The 25,829-nt window shown below is 37.3% G+C and overlaps 1 protein-coding gene and 1 long non-coding RNA gene across 12 annotated transcripts; one reads left to right on the top strand and one right to left on the bottom strand.

The window, feature by feature from the left end:
• Positions 1–1,647: 1,647 nt before the first annotated feature.
• On the top strand, positions 1,648–24,518 carry PPP1R42 (protein phosphatase 1 regulatory subunit 42). Of its 6 annotated transcripts, XR_013947478.1 has the most exons (10): positions 1,648–1,798; positions 2,654–2,868; positions 5,069–5,235; positions 5,610–5,748; positions 7,607–7,723; positions 12,419–12,536; positions 13,867–13,995; positions 15,745–15,892; positions 22,572–22,706; positions 23,807–24,518. XR_013947478.1 is itself a non-coding variant. In XM_080582438.1 (9 exons), exons 2-8 carry the CDS (start codon positions 2,740–2,742, stop codon positions 15,873–15,875), a joined length of 930 nt encoding a protein of 309 aa, XP_080438564.1. In that variant the 5' UTR covers positions 1,648–1,798; positions 2,654–2,739; the 3' UTR covers positions 15,876–15,892; positions 23,807–24,517. The 6 variants fall into 6 exon arrangements, 5 of the variants coding, with proteins under 5 accessions (XP_080438564.1, XP_080438563.1, XP_080438566.1 ...); XM_080582438.1 differs by lacking the exon at positions 22,572–22,706 and having other exon boundaries at positions 23,807–24,517; XM_080582437.1 differs by lacking the exon at positions 23,807–24,518 and having other exon boundaries at positions 22,572–22,950.
• Positions 15,903–25,814, bottom strand: LOC308190770. 6 transcript variants are annotated; one of them, XR_013947484.1, is made up of 5 exons: positions 25,645–25,780; positions 24,594–24,794; positions 22,946–23,084; positions 22,373–22,584; positions 15,903–21,699 (listed from the first exon to the last, which is right to left on the bottom strand). It is a non-coding gene; the product is annotated as an uncharacterized lncRNA (long non-coding RNA). The 6 variants fall into 6 exon arrangements; XR_013947480.1 differs by lacking the exon at positions 15,903–21,699 and having other exon boundaries at positions 22,182–22,584; positions 25,678–25,814; XR_013947481.1 differs by lacking the exon at positions 15,903–21,699 and having other exon boundaries at positions 22,182–22,584; positions 24,594–24,755; positions 25,678–25,812.
• Positions 25,815–25,829: the final 15 nt, after the last annotated feature.

Genomic DNA, 25,829 nt, shown 5'->3' with positions numbered 1-25,829 from the left:
TTTGTCTGCATTTAAATCAAATTACTAACAGACAGCCCTAGACACCTGCAAAATCTACAGCTATGAGGGAGACCAGACTAAGTCCAAAATTAACTTTCATAATATTAAAGTACTTTTTTAACAGAAACATTTCCCAGAACAAGCAGCTCCAGGGCATGCTCAGTTTGGATTCCACTGCTGAAATAAGGGCATCTTATGATCTTTTGTATCCTCTGAAAGAAGGATATAGGAAATTCCAGGTTGGAAGGACAGGACTCTTTATACCTTGTCTGCATTTCTAACAAAGGTCAAAGTAAAATACGCTTGCTCTTTACAACATTCTGTATTTTTTCCTGTAAGAGAAATAAAGTCCTAGTCTTGGGTGCATTGGAAACAATAGATTTTGCCACTGACTTCAACTGATGCACTTTTATGTTCCAACCAAATGTCTGCACAACATGTATACATTTTTTTGACTTACAGTGAGTTATTCATATGCTTATTTCATAGAATCACTGACTGGTTAAGATTGGAAGGGGCCTCTGGAGGCCATCTGCTCAGCAGGGCCACCTAAAGCTGCCTGCCCAGGACCATGCCCAAATGGCTTTTGGAGATCTCCAAGGAGGGAGACTCCACAACCTCTGTGGGCAACCTGTGCTGGCGCTCTGTCACCCACACAGTGAAAAAATGTTTTCTGATGTTCAGAAGGAACCTCCCGTGTTCCAGTTTGTGCCCATTGCCTCTTGTCCTGTCATTGGGTTCCACTGAACAGGGAAAGGATCACCTCCCTGCACCTGCTGGCAACACTAACACAGTCCAGGATACCTTTAGCCTTCTTTGCAGCAAGGGCACATCACTGCTGGCTCATGTTCAACTTGGTGCCCATCAGGACACCCAGGGCCTTTTCTGCAAAGCCCCTGCATATGCTGATGCCTGAACTTTACACTTCGTGTTGAACTTCATGAGGTTTCTGTCGAGGTTGCCATGGATGGCAGTACAACCTTCTGGTGGTGCATCGGGCACTGCTCCCAGTTTTGTGTCATCAGCAAGTAACTAATTCATTAAAATAAGCACCAAAAAGGTTGGTACATTTAAAAAAAAAAAAAAAAAGTTTCCTCATTGGAAAAGCATATTAAACATTACCCAACCTTTTTCTAATGAAATGATTATGCAAAATACGGTATTCACTCAATCTATTAAATTTACACATGGGGGGAAACAAACCCCTCAAGTTTAGCTTTGGTGTTGCCAGGAAATTGTGCTCACAAGAAGCGGCTGACACACAGCAAGAAGGGGCAACACCAGATGGAAAACCTGCAGCTAACCAAAACCTAAGTGCCCATGGCATTAATAAAATACTAGCAAGGCAACGAGCTCTTAGCAGCAATGGTATTCAACATCCATTTATTTTAACAGGTTTCAAAGCTTCCTCTCCTCCTCTTGACAATCTCCTGGCCACTGGCCTCCTCTACCCCCAGGGACCCCGCTGACAGAACCAGCACCCAGCCCGCCCCTGGAGGCACACGAGGGGCCGGGCAGCCAGAGCACCCCGCCACCATCACCTCCCTCAGCCCCACCGCCCACAGCCCTTACGCAAACGGCGTCGACTCCCCGGCGGCTGCGCAGCCGCGCTCCCCGCCCTCCGCGCCGCTGATTGGGTAGCGAGGGCGGGCGGCCGGAGCGGCTCCCCCGCCTTACGCTGTTGGCGTTGCGTTGCCGGGGCAACCCCCGAGGGGCTGCGTGATGCCGGCCCGGTCCGAGTCCTCACAGAGCCCCCACCCCTGCTGCTGCTAGGAGGTCTACGAAAAGGCCCCGGAAGGTATTTCCGTGATAAAAAACAACAAGTGCACTTCCCAATAAAACGAAATTATGTCCCTTCTGCTCTCCCCACCTTTATATAAAAAAATGAAATCATTTTTTTTGCGCGTGGATCAAGGGGGTACTGCTGAGCTTCAGCCTTGCTTAGGGAGGGAGGAAGTTTCTTCTGGGTTTAAGGTTTTAATCTTCGCTTTTCCTCAGTTTCTCATAAATGTAATCCTGATAAGGTGGGTTCTCTGTGCCTTGGTTTATGTGGCTGCATGAGATGAGCGTTTGGGTGCTTTTTGCTCGCTCCTCCTCCGTTTTGATAGCACTGATGGGGGCTGTATCATGCACTGGCTAAAAAAAAACACAGCCTATTTGTACTGCATGGTCAAGTTCCTTTCCTTGCGGTGTTTTCATCCCCAGACTTTACACAGCCAGATCAAAACGCGTCTTGCCCTCCCCCCCAACTCCGCTCCTCTAAGTTATCATAGCCCTATAAAACCTGCCATAAGCAGCTACGTGGTTTTTATCTAGTCCTCAGCTCACCAGCTGCCATTAATTAGTTGTGTATGAGAATTACTTCCCTGTGGATCGCTGTGCTCAGGTTTCCACATGAAAAAGACAAAGAATAAGGTACAACATTGAAACAACAAATATCACAATGATGCATTTAAATGCTATTGAATACACTAAAAGTTTGAAAAAAAAATACAGCAGTAAAGGTGAGGTTTTTATAAGCAGCAAACACTACACAGATGTGTCATGGTAAGCAAAAAGACTTGGTTGGGAAATGTCAGATTTGAAGGATACATATCAGCTTTGTTTAAGACATGTGGTGCAAGTAGTGTAATATTTTGCTTTTGTTTTTAAGGCATTTTATGAAGCTTCATAGAAGAGCACATGCAATACACCTAGTGATATTAAAAGAGGTAGAGCAGTTTGGCCTATTACGGAATTATGGTTCGACTAACGACGGACCTAATTGCTAAAAACCTCAGTAACAAGAATCGCAAAGAAGAGGACTTCGGACAGTACCTGCGAAAAATGACTCATCTGAATTTATCAGATAAAAATATAGATGCAATTGTAAGATTTATTTCTCTTTATTCCTTTTAACCTGTCTATTCAAATGTTTTGTTGTTACTCTTCTGATGAGTTGCTTGTAGTTGTGAAGACTTGCAAGCAAAGTTTATATTTTACAGCAGTTACATGTTTTTTTAACATTTGTTTATTTGTAGTTAAGCCTATTTCTGTGGAAACATGCTTCACTATCACAAGTGATGTTATTTTGTAGAAAACTGCTTGTACCTAAAAGTGTATAAATTGATTTTAAATGCAGATGCATTTGAAATATGTAAACAACCTTTTAGCTGTAAATTTTCATATAAAACATCAAAGCAAGTGACTATAACTCCAACAGTATTATTAGTCATTAATAATAAATTATTTCTTGACCTGACACTTTTTTATTTCTGTTGCAAAAATCTTGTTGAAATATTTTACCTACCAGAAACTGTAGAAATATATTCAACTATGTGATAGACAAGAAAGATATTATCAGTGCATTATTTTTTGCGATTCATCAAAAAAACAGAAAATCCATGTAAGCAATGATACAAGAAAGAGAGGTGAACTGAAGTGTTAAGGTGAAATATTATTGCAGTAATTCACAGAGCTATTATTGAAATCTGCAGCTCTAAAAATGTAAACAATTTGCTATTTTGACTGTTTTATACAGTTGTTACATTGTAAAGGGCCTTTCAGGATATCACCAGTATAGAAATAATACCTTTGCTTACTTACCGCATTAGCCACTGAATACAGCCAGGTTGTTGCCACTGAATCAGTAGCTGCAGAACTTTGAAGGCAGTGCCCTAGCCATACTGAAAACTAGTTGTAGTGCTTTTGGAGACCATAGGTATAAGCTTAACAATAAAAAAAAAAAAAAAAAAAAAAGATTATCAGCAACAGTTTATTATTTTTTTTATTTAAAGATTTGTATTTATTGATGGTTACATTTATAAAAAATATGGAGTGTGGAATAGAGGGAGATGTAAGGAAATAGTAATTTTGCAGATCAGATTTATTTTTTTAAGGATATAATAATGATATTACATACTATTAAGTGCAATGCTTATTTTCTCTAATGCTGTATTTTTTCCATTCTTGGTAATTTTACAAAGAGTTATTAATTTGCAGCAAAATATTTTCAATCTGTCTGTGGTTTATTCCAGAGATTTCAGGGGAAGTCTGAAAAAGGAAAGCAGAGTTCAGGAACAGGATATAAACCAAGAGAGGTTAACGGATTTGGACTGGTGTAATGGCTTTTTCAAATTAGACAAGTTAAAATCTACATTTTTTAATTGCTCCCTGGGGCTTATTCATTTAAAAAAAAAAAAGACCTTTTTATTTTCAAAGATTAAACCTCCAAACTTAACCCAGTCCTCTGTCTGAGCTTAACAGTGTGAAATTTATAAGGTTTCAGTAAGTCCTGAGTTAATTCAAGTCCCCTCAAGATACTGAGCACATTTTGAAACTGCTGAACCCCGAATAACTGAATTGTTGTGTGCAATGGTTTTCTGTTTAAAAAACAAGTGTGATTTCAGTCAAGAAGATTTACATACCTTGTTCCATGGGAACAGACCCATGCAAGCAAATGGTTTTATTCAGCTCACTTTTTGGCATAGTGAGTTGTTAATTTGATCAGTCCATTTGATTAGTACTAGTTCATCAGATGCCATAGAGAAGTTTTAGAGAAACCCTTATAAAAACATGCTATCCTTTGGTTATTTAAGAAGGATACTTAGAAAGAAACTTCACATTTGAGTGAAAACTTAGGATCAGAAATATATTAAAATACATTGATGTGAAAGTTTTTGTAGGAATCATTACTCCTTCGCCAAGAAATGGTTTTTGTTACATCACTGAGATTTGACGGAAAGAACTCCACTAACAATTGGGCTTTTCTGAAATCATTCAGATGAAGGCAGGGGAGGGAATGAAGTCACACAGAATGTGATCTACCTGCTGATCCTCAGCTGTAATCCTCAGCTTCTGTACAGCAGAACAGTAACGACAGATTTCTGTCATAAATCTATGCCAGAGATTATTATTGACTCTAACTCATTCTTTCTAGGAAAAATATCATTTAAAGTGTTTGTTAAAGGTGAAAATGTAGAAACAATGCAGCAGATCTTAAGCATAAAAACAATCAACAGCTTCCAGAAGCAGGTAGTGAATACACTTTTTATAGCATTAATTTTTTTTTATTATTTTTTTATTTCAGGGTGACATCTCTTTGTGTAGAAATCTTAGAGTTCTGTATTTATATGATAACCGAATCAGTCAAATCCAGAACTTGGGCTTTGCTTCAAATATAACACACCTTTACCTTCAAAACAATTGTATTTCATGTATAGAAAATCTCTCATCACTGAAAAACCTCGAAAAACTGTAAGTTGAAAATCATGTATTTATTTTGCTGGTAAAAGGATACCTATTACACTAAGAAATTCAAAAATGATATAGCCTTTTAAGATCCCTTAAGTTGTTAAATTTCACATTTCAAATAAAAATTGATTTTTCAATGAAGTGTTTATGATATAATGAGTGAAGTAATAACATAACATACTGACATTTAAACTGTTTTCCTTTTTTTCAGCTATTTAATAATAATAGAATCAATACATAAAATTTCTAAAACAGACTTTGATCTGTCAGCTATATGATCTACTTGCACGTTGTGCTTATTTTTTAAGTATTTTGAAGCCTTGTGTTCACTTTAATGTTCAAAGGATTTTAAATCTATTTTGGATTCTATTTTTCAGGTATTTGGGGGGTAACTACATCACTGTAGTAGAGGGCTTGGATAAATTAGAAGAGATAAGGGAGCTACATATTGAAAGTCAACATCTCCCCCTTGGCGAAAAGCTTCTCTTTGATCCAAGATCTCTTAGGTCCTTGGCAGTAAGTACATTTTGAGGTTTTCAATGGGTCATTAATCAATAGGTAGTGTTTTTAGGAGAAATAATTAGGACTTGATCATTGCATGTATTCTTTTTCTGCTAATTGGTAGCAGCCTTAAAAGTTCTATCAAGGGACTCCCATCCCAGTTGTCATATAAGCAGGGAGTCCAGCAGATTCTAACAACTTCATTTATTTTTCTGTGAAGGATGGAAATGAGAATGAAGAGAAAGAGGAAGTAAGGAAATGTGTGGATGCACTACCCCAACAGAATGTGAATAAACAAAAAAAAAAAAAAGAGGGTAGGAATTTATCAGAATCAGTTATTTTAGTTTATTTATTAGACTTTATTTACTGATGTTTGTAGTTTTATACTCCAAGAAAAAATCACCTTGCTGTATCTCCCAATGCAGTCAGAGCTTGATGATCTGTTTTGTGAAGATGAACAAAGAATGCTCACTGAGAAGTGAATTCTTTTCATGTGTATATCATAAACATTTTACCTAGCTCTAATTTGTGCTGGTTTGAAAAGAATTAATCCAAGACATGTATTGCTATTTTCCTTTAAAAGAAATGGGCCATTCCTGTGACAGCACTTTTATTTTGTTTCCTCTGTTCTGGAGAGATGATGAAAGGAGAGAGATTATACAGCTGCGATTTTCCCAGCATGGTAACTCATACACTTCAGTGTTTTGCAGCATCCTGGCATAGACACACTAGCATTTTGTTCTTCCTAGCTTTTATTTAAGTTTGGGGAAGGGAGGGGGGGCTGCTTTGTTTTTGTTTTGTTTTGAGAAACACTTTTCACCCTTAACCATGTAACACCTTTTTAAAAGTTACATGTGAAAACATTCTGTTTTTACCCTGTAGGCACTAACTGTTTTGTCCCTTTTTAAGACATCGCTTCTTACTTCATCATCTTCTCCTGTTTTTGGCCAAAAACATGGGGCCATATAGTTCTCAGTGCACTGTGAGCAAATGTTTTGCTGATGACAATATCACGAATCATTTGTCTGATGAACTTGTCACACTGTGTATATCAGGATGATACTGGTAATTTTTGTCTGAAAGGCAGATCTTGTTCGTAGCTCAGATTTTAGAAGAGGGTTACGTTTCCAGATATATACTGCTGAAACAGACATTTTCTAACCAACGGTAAGTACTATATCTGGTATAATTCTAAACTCACTGCATTAGGTGCTCTTTTTCACTTTCTAGAGATACAAGCTTCTTGTTACTTTTATGTGAAACTACATTAAGTATTTCCTGAAACCTGAAATGCATTTACTTCTTACCTAGAATGTAAAGATCTCTGCAACTATTGCCTGTTAGGAAAGGCAAAGTGCATTATGTGACTCACTAGTGTTCCAAAGAAGGGACAAGGAGTAGAGAGATGTATACAGCGAAGCTGGCAGTATCAAGCCTGAAAGAATAACAGGATAATCCAGCTGTTAAATGAGACTACATGGGTATCAGATATGGCTTTGAGCTCTAGGTGGTTCAGATGTAACCATGGAATAAAACAGTCAATTTCTGTGTCTGTAATCTACTTCAAACGTAGAGTTACTAACACTTGCAGAACTCTGTAAAGCATTTGAATGTGTTTAGGAAAAAAAAAAAAATCTGCATTTGTAAAGAATTCCTGAAATAGTAGAGAAATAACTTTACTTTGGGTTGATTTCAAAATGAAAATGAACAGCACTTTAGGACAAGATGCAAAGTCAACAGAAAACAATGTGTATGAGGTAGTTGCATCTATCTGTTTCTGCTTCATTCGCTTGCTTGTTAAGACAATTTTCTGTAAAAATTTACAACTGAGTCATGCATGGCATGAAAAAATTTTCTGCTTTTTTTCCTCCAGAAATCCTTGTCTGTGTTGAATATCAGCAATAACAACATTGATGAATTAGAAGAGCTGGCAGTTCTGGAAAATCTTTCTTATCTTAGAGCAGCTGACAATCAACTTCAACATATGAAGGTACTAAAATCAATATTTGTACTATTTAGTATGGATGACTAAAACAATAGTCAAACTCATCTTTATCACAATATAGATGAGTAAAAATAAACTTTACTTCTACAGTTACTGAACCTCTGACTTTCCGAGCATGTTTTTCTCATCCAAATATCTCGTTGAGATTAAAAATAGAGAACCATTTATCTAGGATGTCCGAATGTCCTGTAATCCTATGCAAAGAGCAGTTGTGCATGCATCTATCAACTGAGTACATTCTGTTTCTTCACAAAAAGTTAACTTTCATTGGTTAGTAATTATTAAAACAAGTATGGTTACTAGTTCTTAGAACACATAATGCCTTTTACATTGAATTTGGCAGTTCTGTTTGCTACTGAGGAGATTCTAGTACTGTATGTGCATAATTTAGCAAATACCTAGGTCAATATACTTTGTTTGGACTCTTAATTTTTTATATTTTAATATTTAAAAATGATGAATGATGCAGTCTTTTTTTTTCTTCCTTTTTTTTTAACTAGGGTATTATTAATGTCTTGTATTTCAAGCTGTGTCTCTGGCTGGTGGTTGTGACTGAATTCATATAGAAGTACAATTCATGTAGGCTTATGCTAGATAATTAAAACCATATTGAATGTGTTGGCTACATCAAAATAACTGAAAGCTTTTTAAAATAGGTAGTCTTTCAAAAAGGACTCCTCTCAAAAATGAGTCTATTCAAAAGAAAGCTTAGTACAGTGGCTTTAATTGTTTCTTCCTTCTTTAAGTACAAGAGACTTCAGTTGTGATGATCTTAAAAAAGATTGTCATAGCCAAACAAGTGATTGTTACTAAGAATGAGGTTGCCAGTTTAAAGACAGCATTTTCAGTGTTTCAGAGGAAAAAATGGTATCTTCTCAAACAGAATAAGTGGATAAAAAGATTGCATTATTCAGTAACTGAGTGTATGGTATTTAGTTAATTATTGCATTTCATTATTCTATCATCAGATAGACAAGAATTACTATTTATCCAAATCAATCAAACATTTAGATTTCCGTGTTATAAGGTCACAGCTTTTGAAAAATTATGTGGTTAGCATTTGAGCTATTTACTGCTCCTGCTATCAGTTACACTTGGATCAAGCTGTGATAAATTTTGAAAGTGATTGTCCTGTGTTTCCTATAAACAATCTCAAAATTTTGAAAATATGGAGCAGGTAGAGTATTTCTATTCATATTCTTTGAGACCTTTAATATTAATGACCGTATTAAATGTGACAAACTTACAGGGTAACACAGCTGGATATCCAGCTTTCCAGCTACATTTACTGTTTTAGAGATTATGTACTAGTACGTCCAGTTATTACAAATATAAATTCTTATTTAAATTAAAAAAGCATTGAATAAGCAGTAGGCCATGCAAAGTATTTCTTTTAAAAATGGCAATTTTAGCTCTGCTTAAATGCTTTAACTTACACTGAACAGCTACCAGGAGAATGATCTTATAGATCCACTAACTTTTAAAAAATAATTGAGAGAAGTTTTGAGTATGTTTCAGTTTTCCTGCACTCCTGAATTTCATGATTCCTTGGTTTACATTATTCTACAACTGATAGTTGGAAAAAAACTAGGGACTACACACTTGTACTACATACACTTAATAGGTTCTGCAGGCTGAGCTTGTTGCTTACAGCAAAGGCTCTTTCATTCCCACACAATCTGCCTGCTTACCCCTTTCTCTTGCTCCCATGTTTTCAAAACTCTGAAATATACCTCTTCTGCATGCCAAAGGCTCTAAATCCTGCTTTCCTATCCCCACTATCCCATCACTGCTATCAAGAACATCCCCAGGAATTTTTGGCATCGAGACCATGGTGGTACCACAAAACAGAGGAGCAGTGGAGAGTCTGTCTGCAGCTGTGCTGCACCCAGCGGGAAGGGAGCTGTAGAGGAGCCACCCAGATCTTAGCAGGGCTGGTCACAGCAGTGATCTGTGTAGCAGAGGTAGATGGCATGCAGGAATAAAATGGAATCTGTGCAAAAGAGGGAAATGTGAAACCCTAACAAATGCATGAAACGCTTTTCCTCATGTGGACTTTTCTTCATTTTTGTATAATTAGTATTATTACTTTATATCAAACATTTATCTACTTTTTTTCACATCTTTATTAAAAAAAATCAAAAACATACTCCCTCAGTTTTCAATGATGCCATGCTGATTTCAGCATAGTAGAAAATTAGGGCTAGTAAAGTCAAGCACTTAAGGTTCTGGCTAATTCAGGGAATTGTTAGCATAATTAACAGACATCAAGGATTATGACCTTGTTTCACATGACTGAAGTTTATATAATGTAGTCTGAACAGTAGACAGGACAGAAATTAAGTAATTTTCCCCAGTTCATGCAAAGTAGCTTACTGTGACTAGCTACCACAAGTAAAAAAAAAAAAAAAAAAGAAAAGAAAGAAAGAAAGAAAACGTTATGCCAGTTATCAAGAATATAATCAATTTTAATAGAATTGGCTTTTCTTTGTTTTCTGTTGCTTGCTACTGCAATTATTGTATCTTATTGAGCTTCTTGTTTACTTCAGTTAGTTTCATGAGGACTTCTAGGCCTCTGTATATTTAGGTAGGAATACTAAGGGGATTTTTTTTCACAGCTATTCCTAATAAACTATTCCTGTTTACAGAAGGCCAGAGTGTATGTACGTATGTGTACATACATACTACACAGTAGGTTTGGGAAGATTATGACTTATGTGAGTGTTTGGATGGATAGATGGATAGTGAAAATATAGCTAGAAATACCTATGAAAATCTGTATTTCCTAAGTCTTTAATTTATTCAACCTCTGCCCAGTATTGATTATGACAAGAGGATATCACAAAAGATGAATTCGTTCACTTCAAAATTGAGTCAGGAACAAGAGAGAAAGTATAGATTTTCTCAAACAGATTATGACAGGCAGTCAAAACGGTGACAAATTGCTGTCTGTAGATGTAGTTAGGGCAGTTGGAGTAGACTTTTCCAATAAAAAGTGGAGCATACTGGTCAAATACCAATTCTTAAACGGCCATCATTAATTGGTAAGAACATTATTGCCAGCACCCCAGCTGCCTGCTAAGGCACTCGCCCTTCCCCCTCTCCCCCCCCCCGATGGAATATAATTTGCTCGTCGGTATTTTGTAGCAGACCTCAAAGTGATAGCATGACATGATCATTTATCAAACGGAGACTGCCCAGAAGAGTGTCTGGTCCCTTTAGTACAGCTTATTGAAAGGCTGGGAAGTGAAAGCACTTTATTAGAGACAGGAAGGCAATGAACAACTAGAGCGTATCGAAAGGGTAATCATATTTCAGCAAAGGATTAGTGTGCTCTTAGATAAACATACACTGGAGTAAGCATGTTCTGGGTCATTTATCAAGTAAGTAACAGCTAACAAAAATCTACAGGACTCTTTGTATGCATTCATCAAAGTTAAACTGTATACATTTTATTTCAGTAGTAGACAATTTTGTATTCCAAAACTATTACGTGAACAAATATATTTCTAGTGAAATCCAGAACATGTTAGAGATTTCAAAAACAATGCTTGAATGGCCAGGTAAGAATAAATAAATACAATTGTGAAATCTTACTTCATTTTTAATAGCCTAGCCTAAAACCAGAATTCTTCATGCTCACATTACCCAAGTGATTTTCTAGATTTGAAGGAGCTAAAGACATCTACATTGCTATAAATTTAATTGTTGGCATCTAGCTACAAAATTCTGTAGACTTCGCAAGTTAGAATCTATCAGATCACGATCAGTAGATTTTTATTTTCAAATTATTACAACTGTACAACATAAAGAAATTGCCTCTTCTCTTGCATTCATACAGATTGTTTTGAATCCTTGCTTAAGCTTTTCACACATATAAGGCAGCATAACAAGAACCACAGTTAAGTGAAATTTTGAAAATAAAGTATTTCAGAAGGTAGAGTATCTGAGTAGAAAGGACCAATCTGCTAAGCTTTGCATCCTTTTAGCTTGAATTTATTGTGCTTAAAGAACAGAGGAAGTTTTATCTGGGTCATACTGCCCTTGGGTAACCAGACAGAAACCCAGATGGAGAAAGGTATATTTCAAAAATTTCACTATTTGGGCCAATGCTGTAACTGACCACCCACAGTTATTGTAGGCTGGGGGTTACCATTCCTCCTGTAAAATACAATTTTTCATATGCGTAAATAGGCAATCTACCTTGGCTTATGATTTTTAGCCTTTTTATAGTCCATTCTTTGGAAAATATTTATTCTTCCACAAATTTTTCAAAATCTAGTTGGTCACTGTGATACTCTGAGAGCTCTGTGAGACCATGGGGCTGCATTAAGAGACTTTATATATCATACAAGCTTTCAGGTGGTGATTCTTCTGTTTTAGGTGCTCACAGGTGGGACTGCAGTAGTAATTTTCCATAGCTGGCATTACTGTATCCTTAAAAGGAAAGAGTTTTCCAACTGCATCACCGTTTCTTCTCTGCAATTGTGATATACTGAGGAAATGCTATACCCCACTCTATTTGAAAATGCACATTCTTAATTAAAGTACGTGAATAGTCTCAGTGAAGTTACTTCTGTGTGCAGGATTTGGGCTTGACTGAACAATTTACGTTACTATTGAACTCTACGCTGGAGAGGGGAAAATAATCACAGTGTTCTGTTCTTGTATTAACTGCAGGATTTGGAGGCTGTATTAAACAAATGGCCAAAGCTACGCAGAATGGATCTTACAGGAAACCCCATCTGCCACAAGCCGAAGTACAGGGACAGGGTTGTTGTACAGTCTCAAACTTTAGGTAAAAAAATAAAACCAACAGCCAACCCAAAAAAACACTCATAACCTGTACTGTTATAGAAAATAACTGACACATTGTCCGTTCTTGAATTGCACTGTGTATGTAGACAAAATTACTGTCATACATACTTACATCAAATGATAAATTTTTACTTTACATACAAGTAATGTAGCTAAAACTGTTCATGTCATCAACTGCACAAAGTTTATTACTCAGCTTTTGCTCGTAGCCATAGTAAACATTAGTTTTAGTAATAGGTGATTAGTGAGATTGTTATAAAACGGAACGATTTTTTTTTTGTGTTCATATTCCAGATGTGAAACTGATTTTTCAAAGATAAGTTTAGCCTACCCCTCTGTCAGCCTGTAGGAGTTGCGTAGGTGTTTTAGTTGTACGGTGACAGTTGTACAGTTCATACCTTACTGTGTTCGAATTCCCGCTATATACCATTTGTCCTTCACCGTAACAGCTTTTAACACTTATGTTTCAAATGTATCTTAACCTTCCTGCGATGCAGTTTATTTTAGCAGTTTATTTGATGCAGCTTATTATCTGTGATGCAGACAATTTGAGCATAAAAGGAAGCAACTTAGTACTCTGTATGCAAGTATTCATATTGTAGAAAAAAGTCAAAAAATATGTGCTCACTTTTTACTTTTTTGGATAGAGGGGGCACTTATCTCAGAAGCAGTAATTACAGAATTTGTTTTTCTTTTTTTTTTTCTGAGAGTACAAAGCATTGGCTATTAACAGAAAGGAAAAGCCTATCTGCACAATAAAAATAACAGGGTCTTACGAGAGTTCTAATGCAATCTACATCTGTGTCCAAATGAGGTATCTGTCTCATTTGGTCTGACTCAAAAATGCAGATGCAACCAAGGCAATGTAGAACGTAAGCCTCATGGCATCAAAGTGAGTAAAGTTAATCTTAAAGAGACAAATCTGTCTGTCTTTGTGATCAGTAGGATTCCTTCATTACCAAGCTACACAGGCTTGCTCATATCCTGAATTTCTGGATATATCTTGTGTAAGATCATGCTGTTTCTTCAGAACTTTACTGAATATAAATATATATATTTCCCTTGAAAGTTATAAAAATAATAGGTCATTTCTTTTGTAGTTAAGACTTGTCAACTCAGTCTTGCAGCTGATTAAAATGTGAGTATCAAGCTGTAATGTATCACTGGCTTTTATTATTATTATTTTTTTTAACCGAAAGACTAAAAAGAGCAAAAAGATTTGAAGAGAGCAAATACAAATTGCATACAGTTTTGTTCAGCCTGTTAGTTAACCTCTGGTATCACAGAAAATGTTCTCTTCCCTTTGACAGAATCCCTTGATGGGAAAGAAATTAAAGAAATGGAAAGACAGTTCCTAATGAATTGGAAAGCCTCCAAAGCTGCCAGGAAAAAAAACAGAGGAAGAATGACAAATGAACCTGCAGACTATCAACGTTTTTGTAAGCAAACTAATCACTTACTTCATGACTTTGCAATACTTTGCAATATTATAGAAACTCTAAAATAGCAGCTAACAGTAAATATGCTAGAAATGAGACTTTCACTGGTGGTAAGACCAAAACACATGAGTAGAAATTGGATTTTTCCAATGTAAAATTTAATTTTAGTGCTAGTTTGTGGGTTTTTTTGGTTCACCACCGCAGCCTCCCAGAATTATGGAAAGGAGTAGCACGTATGTTTTGAATGTCTGTAAATACCCATGATACTGCTTTCCATATCTATTTAAAAAAAAGGGGGGGGGAAGGGGGCATTCTGGAATAAATATGTATAAAATACATCAGACTTTTTAAGACTCTTTGTTGATACTAATTTCATCGGTTTATATTGCCAATCCTATGAAAGACGTTTACAAGATACATGGCTAGCAGAAGTAAGTTTTAAACTTGGGAAAAAGAAATATTGGAGAAAAAAAGCTTTAAACCTAAAAGAATGGGCAGCAGGTTCCTGAAGTGGGAAAACAAATTAGCTTTGAAATGCAAACAACACCTGAATTAAAATTTAGGATCTTTAAAAAATTGGTGGGAGGTTGTTGTTGTAATTGAGTTAACTGCAGATTAAAACACACATGATTTAACAGCATGTCTTGCCGTCTTGCAGGATCTGGAAACAGACGTTAGACTTCAAATTACTCAAAATTATCTGAATAACCATACTTATAAAATAAAATTGGTGACAGTTACACTCTAGTTTTCCCAAGATAAACTGCAATATGTAATTTGCAGGAGAGAGCACGTTTATTGTAACCACATCATCTCAAATTATTATTTCATGAAATCTCATGAAGATCAGTTCCTTTTGAAGACATGGAGTGAAAAGCACTCAGCCTGTCAGTCTGAGACCCAAGAAAGCTGCAGTCTGCTCAATGTTTGGAAGCTGTATGTGAACCACAGTGGTTCTGAAAGTAATATTCTGTCTTCTGAATATGAGGAGGTGCTGTCGTTGAAGTTACTCCCTTTGAGATAATGCTGTTCGTGTTCATGCTAGTCATTTTATGGTAACTGAAAAAGCACTGTGTGAATTCTCTCGTTGTTGTTGTTCTTTTTGTGAGACTAAAGACATTTAACTTGTAGGAATTCTGATTTAGGTAACTGTTTACTATTTATCTCCATTTCTTGGATCTGTTGGATAAAACTGTTCTGCTTTACCTGATGACCTGGAGATCTGTATTATTCTTTTCATCTGCTAAGATGGGTTCACACCCATGGGGCTTATAATGCAGTGAAAGTCAGAAGGCTTTTATTTTGGTTTTTGCTTTTATAATCTCTCATCAGAGTAAATAATTATTTTACAGGCAGTAAAGCATAAATCAGTTGTATCAGTGTTAAAAGATAAAAGACTATTTTGTGTTTACAATGTAATATTTTAATGACTGTTATTTAACTGCAATTACTTCTGGTTATTATTAGATAAGATTAAAGAGAAATGATGAGAAGTAAACTCACTTTTACAAAACTCTAACTGACTGAATATCTGCTTTAATATTAAACTTCATCAATGTTTGCAGCACTTCCTATAGTTTCATATAAAGTGTTTGTTCTGTTCTCAGTTATCAAATTTGAGGCACTGTACTCTAAGTTTTATTGTTCTGTTTAATGTAATAAGATGTATTGGAACCTGTGACCAATCCTACTGAATATTAAAATTGACCTGGAATACTGAATTCATTCTTTTTTCTTTGGTTTCTGCAGCTGGCTTTGAAACACTGTATCCTATTCTTCCCTTTTACTACAGTCCATCTCTGAAACAAAAACCAAATTTTTTAATTCTGTCCGAGATGCACGGACGAGAACCTCTGCCAAGAACCATGGAAAAAAAGTAAATCAGAGGAAAACTCAGGTATGTTCCTCAGATATCTACCTCGCAGTGCTTTTGGTGATTGCTTGTACAGTTCGTGCTGAGTCAGTTGGAAATTCATCTGAATTTTTTTTTTTTTAATGATGTCGCGTTTGTTGTCTTTGTTTTGTAAAAGACGGGATAAATAGATTTCAGCGTCTGGTTATAAATCAGCAGAGTAGGTGATGGTAATAACCTTACGCCAGTGTTACTAGTTTGTCATATAAATTTGATTGTCATCTTCAACAAAGGTAAAATAACGTAGATGTTAATTCTTGGAAGTACAGTTACTGTCAGCAACACTAGTGAAGGCTGATACCGTGCACGTAGTAAAATGCCGAAGGAGAAGCCATTGCTTTTCATTATTGTAGCTTATTTCTAATGGACATGTTCCAGCGTATTATGTACTTGATTGGTGTTTTCCTGTAGCATCAGCTTAAGACCATCAAGATAATCAAGAGAGGAAATCTGATGTCTGTGCCTTACAGACATTCAGACGTTAGATGAGCTTAAACGATTTGGAGTTTAGCATATGTATTCCTTATTCAAGGAATACAAGCATCCTCGTGAGCTCTCATGCAACTGTGGGAATAAAATCTCCAAACAGGGATGTACAGTTTGGGACCTAGAGTTTTTCCAGTGTAACCTGCAGTACTAGTGTTTCTGTTTAGATCAGTACGTGGGATCTAACGCCACTTCTTCCAGACTTTTAATATTATGTATTATTAATATTAACTTTTGTTATTTATCAGCTCTACTAGCTAACAACAACAAAAAAAAAATTATAAAAAAAATTAAGCAATGTTGTAGGTAAAATAAATAAATAAATTCAACTGACAGAGCCATTATTTTGTATCTAAATTATTGAACGTAGCATTTTATTTTACGTTCAAATTGTAATTTATTAGTAGGTTGGAAAATTTCATTGAGCAACATATAACAATATTTTATTCTCTATCAACTGATCACTTTCCATTCCTTTTTTTTTTGTTCTTACTGATTTCTTCTGACTAAAAATATCTGCCTTTCCTTTGAGAAGGGAGAAGGAATTACAAATCACTTTAGAATTATTGTTTTTGCTATTCATATGGCAATAGATATATTCTGTCCTAAAAAGAAACTGAACTTCACAGATGTGCCCATTCTTAATTTTTTTTTTCCTGCTGCAGAGAAGGTACGTAGCAGTGGAGGTTTCAAAACAAGAATTGCAGGAATTCAATGCTAAAATGAGCTTAATGCACTCAAGTGTTCTGTCAGCCTGCACTTCATCTTTATTAGCATTTTGTCTTTTGAGCCAGGCTGAATAAAACTAAGTTTTTCACTTACCATGTCCCTTAGTCCTAACAAAGAATGGAACATGCTTGTACAGCACCTCTGAGTTATTTTCGTCAATGAAAAAACTTCTGCTATCTCCCTTTACATAAAGCATTCTGACTCTATTATGCTAAAAAGCTGTTCGATTGTGGAGCTTCTTTGCTTGAAAAAAAATAAAATAAAAAAAATCACCTATTAAGAAGCTGGAGTACTGTCCTGGCCATGCTGAAATTCCTTCTGACCCTAGAAAGGCAAAGATTGTGTCTTCCATGATTGGAATAAAATGTCTGTTTTTGTTTAATTTGCAAACGTAAATAAATATATAAATAGTGATATAAAAAAAGAAATATTTTTACAATTAGGCTTGAAGATTTGGCTTTGATTCACAGAAAGATTGTAAGGACCCACAGTCAGATGACATGCATTTATTATTTTCAAAACCTAGTGTTATAAACAGGACTTCTATCTTGGATGCTAAAGGTTGCTGTACGTCACAAGTCCATGTGTAATCACTGACCTTAAGACATATTTCAGTCTTGTTACTAGTGGAATTCCATGGAAACTGAAGAGTCTAGGGAACTAGTGAAAGGTTTGCGAATTCTTTAAAATATTTAGGGGAAAAAGAATCAAGTCAAAATACAAGAATATTCTTTCTCAGAGTGTATGCAGATATGAAGTAATCACAAATCACGGTATTCCCTAGTCAGATCCAGTAATTAGTGACATGCATAAATGTGCCCACATGTAAAGCAAAGGCAATTTTGTCAAACTGAACAAATGCTTACATTGTTTAATTGAAATTCAGTATCAGAGCAAAGAAATCAGTGAATTTTAATCCTACCCTCTGTGTTAGTCAAATAAATTATTTCAACAGATGTTTCCTCTTTCTTTATAAAAGCTAGGTGATGTTTGACCTTTGGCAACTGAAAAACAGGCATTAAATACCTTTCTAACCTACATCTAAGATCCACTGAGGATTACATAGAGCTTGAACAATGAAAAAAGCCAGTTATTACTGGATTACTGAAATGTGTCATTAATCTTTCTTTTTTTGATGATATAAAAACAATAGCAATTTCATATTGGATTTTAGAAGTTAGTTTTGAACACTTAGAGATATTGGCAGGAAGTAATTAAAAGAAAACAAATAACTTAACTATTTTAAAGATACCTAATACCTTCCAATGGGAAACGCTGTTATTAATTTTCCCTGAGTAGAGAAGTTGTTGAAATTCTGATGTTGTAAGCTTAAACTGTAACCAGCAGTTTCTGCCCACACTTCCATGTTCATTAAGTTAAATATTGTAATAGGTTTGCAATTCAGAATTTGGTGGGAAAGTCACCTTTTGTCTCTCCAGTGTATGGTATGTAATTGGAAATATGCTAATATATTCAAATGATATATTCAGCATATAACACCTCCCCTGGATTGTGCCAACTACATATAAGCCACACTCCGAGCCACCATGTACATACCATATAGTTCAAGTTCTAGTTCAAAGGGGAGGAACTTTGTAGATGGCAGTGTTAGTTCTCTTTCTCCATAATTCTACATCTTCTTAGCCCTCAGGCAGGTGCTCTTATCACTGTTTTATTTATTTATTTTATTTATTATACATTTATAAATGCCTAGAGGTGATTTGTGTGACCTGAAATCTATAGAGTCAATTACACGTATAGCCAATAACAGGTAAGAACGTGCATGTTCTACGTGTGTACTGGGCTTTAGTTTATATAAACCTAACTGGCAATACAATAAATAGAATTGTTAAGGTCTATTTTATCAAAGTTTTTGGGGGGAGGGCTGGTACCGAGATTATAATGTTCATGTACCCAAAGAATAACTTCCAAACATACATTTATTTCATATTACAGAGTATAGTTCTCTTATCTGGGGGAGGGAAGGGAACGATACCTCCAGCAACCTTAAATATCATTCTCTTACTGAATATCAATTTCAGCAAACGTCTGAACACTCAAAAATAAAGAATATCTTCAGCTTTGGCTTCAGAAAAAAAGGGGAAATAAAGAGTTAAGATAAAAATAAGTGAAATTTTAGCTCTGCATCCTAGAGCTGCATTTAGCCACTGAATTGCCTGCAAGCACTCCAACCCTATTCAGAATTAGGTGCGTTAAATATTTGGCAATTGCAGCTGAAGCACTTTGGCAGAGCTGAGAGCATGTTTTCAACAGGCCTGGAGTGCCTTTTGCAGCAGCTACATCCCATCTCACTGCCTTTCCTTGGTGGTGGTGTTGAAGGAAAAATGTAAACATCTTCTTAGTGAGGTCTAGAAAGTATCAATCAGCAATTAATTATGAGGGCTGGGGAAGAGAAATGTGAGGAATTTTCTTGCCATTGATGAGATGTGAGAGCCATGAGATGGGATATGAGAGGAGTCAGCACAATGCTAGGTAAGTTGAAGTTAAAAGAGGAAGAGGTGAAGTTCTGAAATGTGCTGCTGAGGCAGAACTATTTGAATGGAGAGCAGATATACATAGATTCTGGTTCCTATGGTTCCTGCAAGGTTTTAGGGGGCAATTCAGTCAACTTAGTGGTTGCTTGCCCTTTTCTGGAGGATGTGTAGTATCTGAAAAGGTAAGTGTAAGTGCATTTGTAGAACCAAAATTAATGTTACAGTATTGCATACCTTCGTGGTAGTTTCTATATCCATGTTTACGGTTTGGCATAGTAATTCCTAATATGTTTAGAAGGCAAAAGATAACTATATCAATAAAAACATGCAAAATTTTATAAAATGCCATTATCTTCTGCCTAAACTTAAACTTCAGCAGAGGTAATTCCAAAAAAGCAGTTTTCATATATGCCAAACCTGCAGTACCTAGCACTGCCGCATCATTCCGCATCACAGAGATAAAAGGCTTTCCCTTTTTGGCCATGAGTTCTGCTGCTTACCTGGAGGCTACTGATTTGGAAATTGCCATTCTTTCCTATGCCTGTGCTCCCCCACTGTGCTCCCTGTGCTGCTGGCTGTGCCCAGAACTGGGAAAGAGGAAAACAATCCTTACAGTACACAACACTTCATGCAGTAGCACAACACGCACTGATAGACGCACTGAGCCTTTGAAAAGAACAAATCCGTTCTCCAACAGCTGAGAGAGAGTGCGCATCTCCTGAGGAGCCGATTGCCAGCTGGACCGCGCACACCTCTCCTTGTCTGGCAGCCCCGATATCGTACACGCACGTTGGTGTCGGGAGGGGTGTGCCTGCTGCTCGGCACGCTGGCGGGAGCACAGTTCCTTGCATTCACCTGCCGCCTCTCGCAGGAGGTGCGTTACCCCCAGGCCTCAGAAGACCAAATGGCACACGCAGCTTGTCAGGCAGCAGTAGGTCCAAAAAGGCAATCATTGTGCCCTCATCCAGCAACACGAGACGCTACGTTTTGGAGGACAGCATTACAACCACAAGCCGCTTGGTTCTAGGTATACCCCCTCAAAGTCTCTTAGTAACAGGTATACCTCCTCGAATTCACCTCCAGATGGGTAAACCTGGCTTGGACTTTAACCACAGGGAAAGAAGAAAAAAATCTTAGCCCTCTTCTAAATGGTGTTTGAGTAGTGCTAACTACTGCTGTTCCCACGGGCTGCTCTCTGTCTCTTCACGTGCAGTATTCAGAAGTCTAAAGGGCCCTGAAGAACAGCGCCAGCTGATTCGGGTTTTAACCCTCTGTGATCAGTCTGCAGGGATCTGTAAAACACACGCACAGCTTAGCAAACACTGCTATTTACAGATTTTGATCCAACATGCATGAAGTATATGCAAACCTAGGGTGGAGGCCACATGACAAAAATATCTCTAAAAACTTCAAAATTTCCTATTTTTCTTATATGTCACATCAAAAATAGTACAAGGTTTACGTTAATTTAATGCCATGTATTTCTTAACATACACGGGTATAAAGCACTAGATAGGACTGCCTGTTATACAGCTATAAAAGGCACACAATCCCACAGTTCTGACATTGGGGCAGAAGGAAAAAAACCCACAGCGAGTGAATGAAGTCAGTGTTCAAGATGTGCCCATTGATTTTTTAGGATGAGGACTCAGATGTATGATCTGTCAGCATGGGAAGGTCTGTGTTGTGTTGTTGTGGTTTAACCCCGCAGGCAGCCCCGTGCCACCCAGCTGCTCACTCACTTCACTGGTGGGATATGGGAGAGAGTGGGGAAGGTAAAAGTGAGAGAACTCATGGGATGAGACAAGCCAGTTCAATAGGCAAAGCAAAAGCTTCACACGCAAGCAAAGCCGAGCCAGGAATCCATTCGCTGCTTCCCATCGGCAGGCAGGTGTTCAGCCACATCCAGGAGAGCAGGGCTCAGCACATGCAATGGTTTCTTGGGGAGACAAACGCCATCACTCCCCGTGTCCCCCCCTTCCTTCTTCTTTACCCCAGCTTTTATTGCTGAACGTGACACCACACAGTATGGGACATCCCTTTGGTCATTGTCGTCACTGTAACCAATACATTCTGCTTTGACTGGAAAAATCAAACAAACAAAAAAAAACCTGTTTTTATTTTGTTAAGTCACCTGGCCTTGAAGGATTCTAGGGTTCACTGCTAAAAAAAGATGTATTTGAATCTCTCTTGATCTCAAATAACACTGTAACCAGAGACTCCAGAAATAACTGTATCTTTCTGTTCTCTTAATTCTGAGCAGAATTAATTGCTGCATCGAAACCAAGACAAATCAGAGCCAGCTGTGAAATGATTCATACAATAGACTAATATTTTAATTCAGAAAGAGATTTGGAACAATAAGATCTTTCTTTCTCAGAGAGTTAATATACTACAGTATCGTATTCATCACTGATTACATGTCCAGTAACGTTGGGTATAATCAGTTACACAGAGTTTGTAGTAAAATGTTTTGGAAAAAAAGACCGAGTCTTATCTGATTTCATTTATATGAGAAATTGCTTTGACTATTAGTAAGATTTTATTTCTTGTGGAACTTGAAAATTAACAGTATTTGGTACGGATTTATGTGGCCAAAATTGTTAACTATCACCACTTTGTGTGCGTGTGGAAAAAGCTGATCGATTTTGTATTAAGGGTGCGTGTAATATCCCAGATCAGCAAACAATGCCAATTCATTTTCGTCTGCCCTCAAGTTTGGGATTGAAAAATAAAAGAGCTTTCACTGCATCACCTGATATCCTCACCACAGGTAAAGACCAAGCATACTTGGTTCATTTTTCATCTGCAGCTTTTGGTAACGCTGATTATAAACTTTGTAGAAAGTTTGTTGCGTGGTCCTGAGACATGTTGATAAAGACAGGAGCTGTAGTGGCTTTGGTGTGGATCTGGCATGAACATCTCATCTGTCTTCTCTGATCTCTCTCATGTAGGTTGAGGAGGAACCTAAAGCAATGGCAAAACTCAGCTGAATTCTAAAAGCCAGAAGTTACAGGATGCAAGGAGTTGGCCATTATTGGATTTTTTTCCTTTTTTTTTCTTTTTCTCCTCAGAACTTAAAAAGAAAGGTATTGGCATCTCTTTGGATATGTAATTTGTGTCTTTGTAATCTTTTAACCAGACAAGATGAAGTTGAACTTAACACTGCCTTTTAAGACCATTCCACAATACAAGTTGTCTGCCCATTTATTTAGAAGCAATGTTTTATATTATAAGCATGTAAAAATATTAGCACTTGGTTGGCTAAACCGGTTGCCTTTTCCTTAAACTTCCTCAAAAAAGGAGGTTTTTTTAGCTAGTGTCTTACCTGGTTTGTGACCTCAGTAAGGTCACAAGGCTGGTTCTTTCCGTGTAGGATACTCTTAATAATTATGCAGAGGCATGCTAACGGTCTCATACCTCAAGAAGAAAGGAGCACATGATTTTTGAGAACATCTGCAGAAGATCTGTAAAATATAATTTCCACCACTTTAATTTTTCCACTTTCTGGTAAATGATGTGGAGTAGTTTGGAAAGAAGGCTCAACATTAATGATACCCATACTGATGAATTTGGAGGTTGGGAATATTACAAATGAATTTGACTTTGAATTCTGCTTTAAGTAGCTGGGACTTGAGTTTGGCTGCTTTGCACTAGTTTGAGTAATTAAATGAAAGCTCAAGATATAGGAAAATCCAGATGTACAGATACGGAAAGCATAGGCTGTAAATGGCCCCTGGAATGAAATCTTTCCTAACAGAGTTTCTCTGTATGAATGTCAGCTCAACATCTCATGCTTGAGACCCTCTCTGAAATAAGAAAGGAAACTTTCCCCCATGAAGAAATCAGGATCTGTCTTTTTGCATTCAATATTTGGTGTATTGTTATCATTTATATTTTATTGCCCTTTAGTAAATGTAAATCAAATAAATTTAACTCTTGTATTCATTCTCCCTCCTAAGTAACAAAATATTTATCGTCGTCTGAAAAGAAGCAGATTTCCAAAACTCAGGTAGTAAATGGGTGGTACTATAACTCTGAGGAACGGTTTGCTTCTGCTAAAGCTAGCCAGTGATTTAGCATCAGAGTAAGAAAATAAAAAACAATGAATAAAGATCTGATGTGTAACTGTCATTATTACTCCATTACTGAAATTAGTATTAAGAGCATATGATACTTCTATTTTTAGCTGTCATCATCTGTGATATTCAGGTCAAGCAAGACAGAATTTTAAAAGTTGCTTCTTGTTAAGACAATTCCCAAAGACGAGTGCTAGTACCTGCGGTGAACGTGTTTGAAATGACAGCTGCTGGATCCCTGCCCCAGTGCGCGGCATCAGAAAGTCACCTCCTGGCCTCGAGGGCGTGATGCTGTCTGGGGAAGCCTTTCCATCCTTACGTTTACATCTCCTTCTGTCTTGCAAGGTACCCATTTAAAACTTTTAATGGATTTACAGTATTTCTCAGGGTGGGTTTTGCCCTGTACATGATCTAGAGCAGGACTTAATTTTCATAGGTTCTGAGTGGTTTTGGCTTTCCCTTTAAGATTTTCGTTCATTACACATTACATACAATAGGTATAAGACCCACATGAACTATTCCCTGTACAGCACAGGCTGCGGGGTTTCACACAGAGATTCCCTCAGCCCAGCAACTCCCGTCTGGCTAGAGCAAACCCCTTTCAAAGCCGTCCACCAGTGAAATCGCAAAATGGGTCTCAGTCTCTTTGAATCTAATCTCTCTCTCACTTTCTGTATTCCGTAATAGTTGGCCACGTCCCAACTGCTTACGTGCGTGCTTATTCCCATTCCTAGGCTTGCCCTAAACCCCTGCATTTTAAGCCTGCAATTCCCCATGAGTGCAATCAGTCACGCTGTCATTACACGCATAAATATTCACGCTTCTCCAGCCCCAGCAAGGCCAGCCCTTACCCTGCTCGCTGCCCACGCAGCTCGCCCTCCTCACAGCGCTCCTCACCTGGCTGCTAGAAAAGAGACAAGTTTGAGCCAGGTTTCCTCTGGCTCTCATCTCATTTCTTAGATTGAGAAGGGCTGAGCTGATGGAGAGCCCCTCAAACTGGCCACCTCTCTCGTGAGCTGCAATGGAATAGCTTTGAAGTAATTCCTCAAATAGGTGTGGCTATGAAATGAAATTATGGTGGCATCTCAGTTCTTCTGTCTTAAAAAAAACAACTTAATATTATGCTCTAACATGTACGTATATACACACACAAGAATGGAGCCGTTCCAATACACATTTTAGATGTATTTTAAATTTATTACTGAGGGAAAGGGATGCCTGCTTGTTGGGGGAGCTGCGAGAATGGCATGCTGAACTCACTTAAGCTTCCATTTTGCAGCATGCCTCTGAATTTTGGGGGAATTTTACATATTTGTGTTCATGGCTATGGACAGGAAAATGTAGAGGGAGGACAACTGTAGAGGGGTATAAGATATACCCCTCTTATAAGATGTAAGAGGGGTATAAGACATAGCACATAAGATATAAGAGGGGTATAAGATATAGCACATTTCAGATGTTTTGGTTGTTTTAGGGTTGTTAACGAAAATGTTCACAAAAAAAAACATTGCCATTTAAAAAGGAATTTTGATCAAGACTGTTTTTGGAGGTTAAACTAAGTTGGTCTGTGAATTTAGGAGAGATGAAATTGAAAATTTTTGTCCTATCTTGTCAGTTTTAAAATCTTTCTGACAACATACAGGAGAGGCACGGATGGGTGTTACTATTCCAGCATCAAGAAGCCACCTTTGTTAGTAATTTAGAAAATAGAATAAAAAGTATTTTGCTACACTGTACTAGGACACATCTGATGTAACTGCAGAATCCCGTAGTCAGTAGTACCGATAGTCAGGCTTCGCCTTATCAGCAGACAAGCGTACTTTTTAAATCCTTATCCCAGAAATGGGAAGGGGTGATGGAACAGACTGGAGAGAAAGACCAGGCGCGCTCACGCTGAGGCGCAGGTGTAACACCAGAGAGTGATTTATGGGATGGGAGCAAAGTGTACCTGGAAAAACAAGGCACTGTCTCCGTTTTGTACCTAAATCACACATGAAATACGGCTCTTCTGCGCGCCTCAGAAGTGAAATACAGCGCAGAGGTAAGGCGGCACAGCCTCGTTTCTCTGCCAGCGAAGAAGAAACAGCTGCAGCAGGGCTGGAAAACTCAAAGAGTGGGTTGAGGCAAAGCAAA

This window comes from Anser brachyrhynchus, assembly GCF_964034855.1.
Source record: "Anser brachyrhynchus genome assembly, chromosome: 2".
NCBI lineage: Eukaryota > Metazoa > Chordata > Aves > Anseriformes > Anatidae > Anser > Anser brachyrhynchus.
This window is presented reverse-complemented; position numbering and strand designations above follow the sequence as displayed.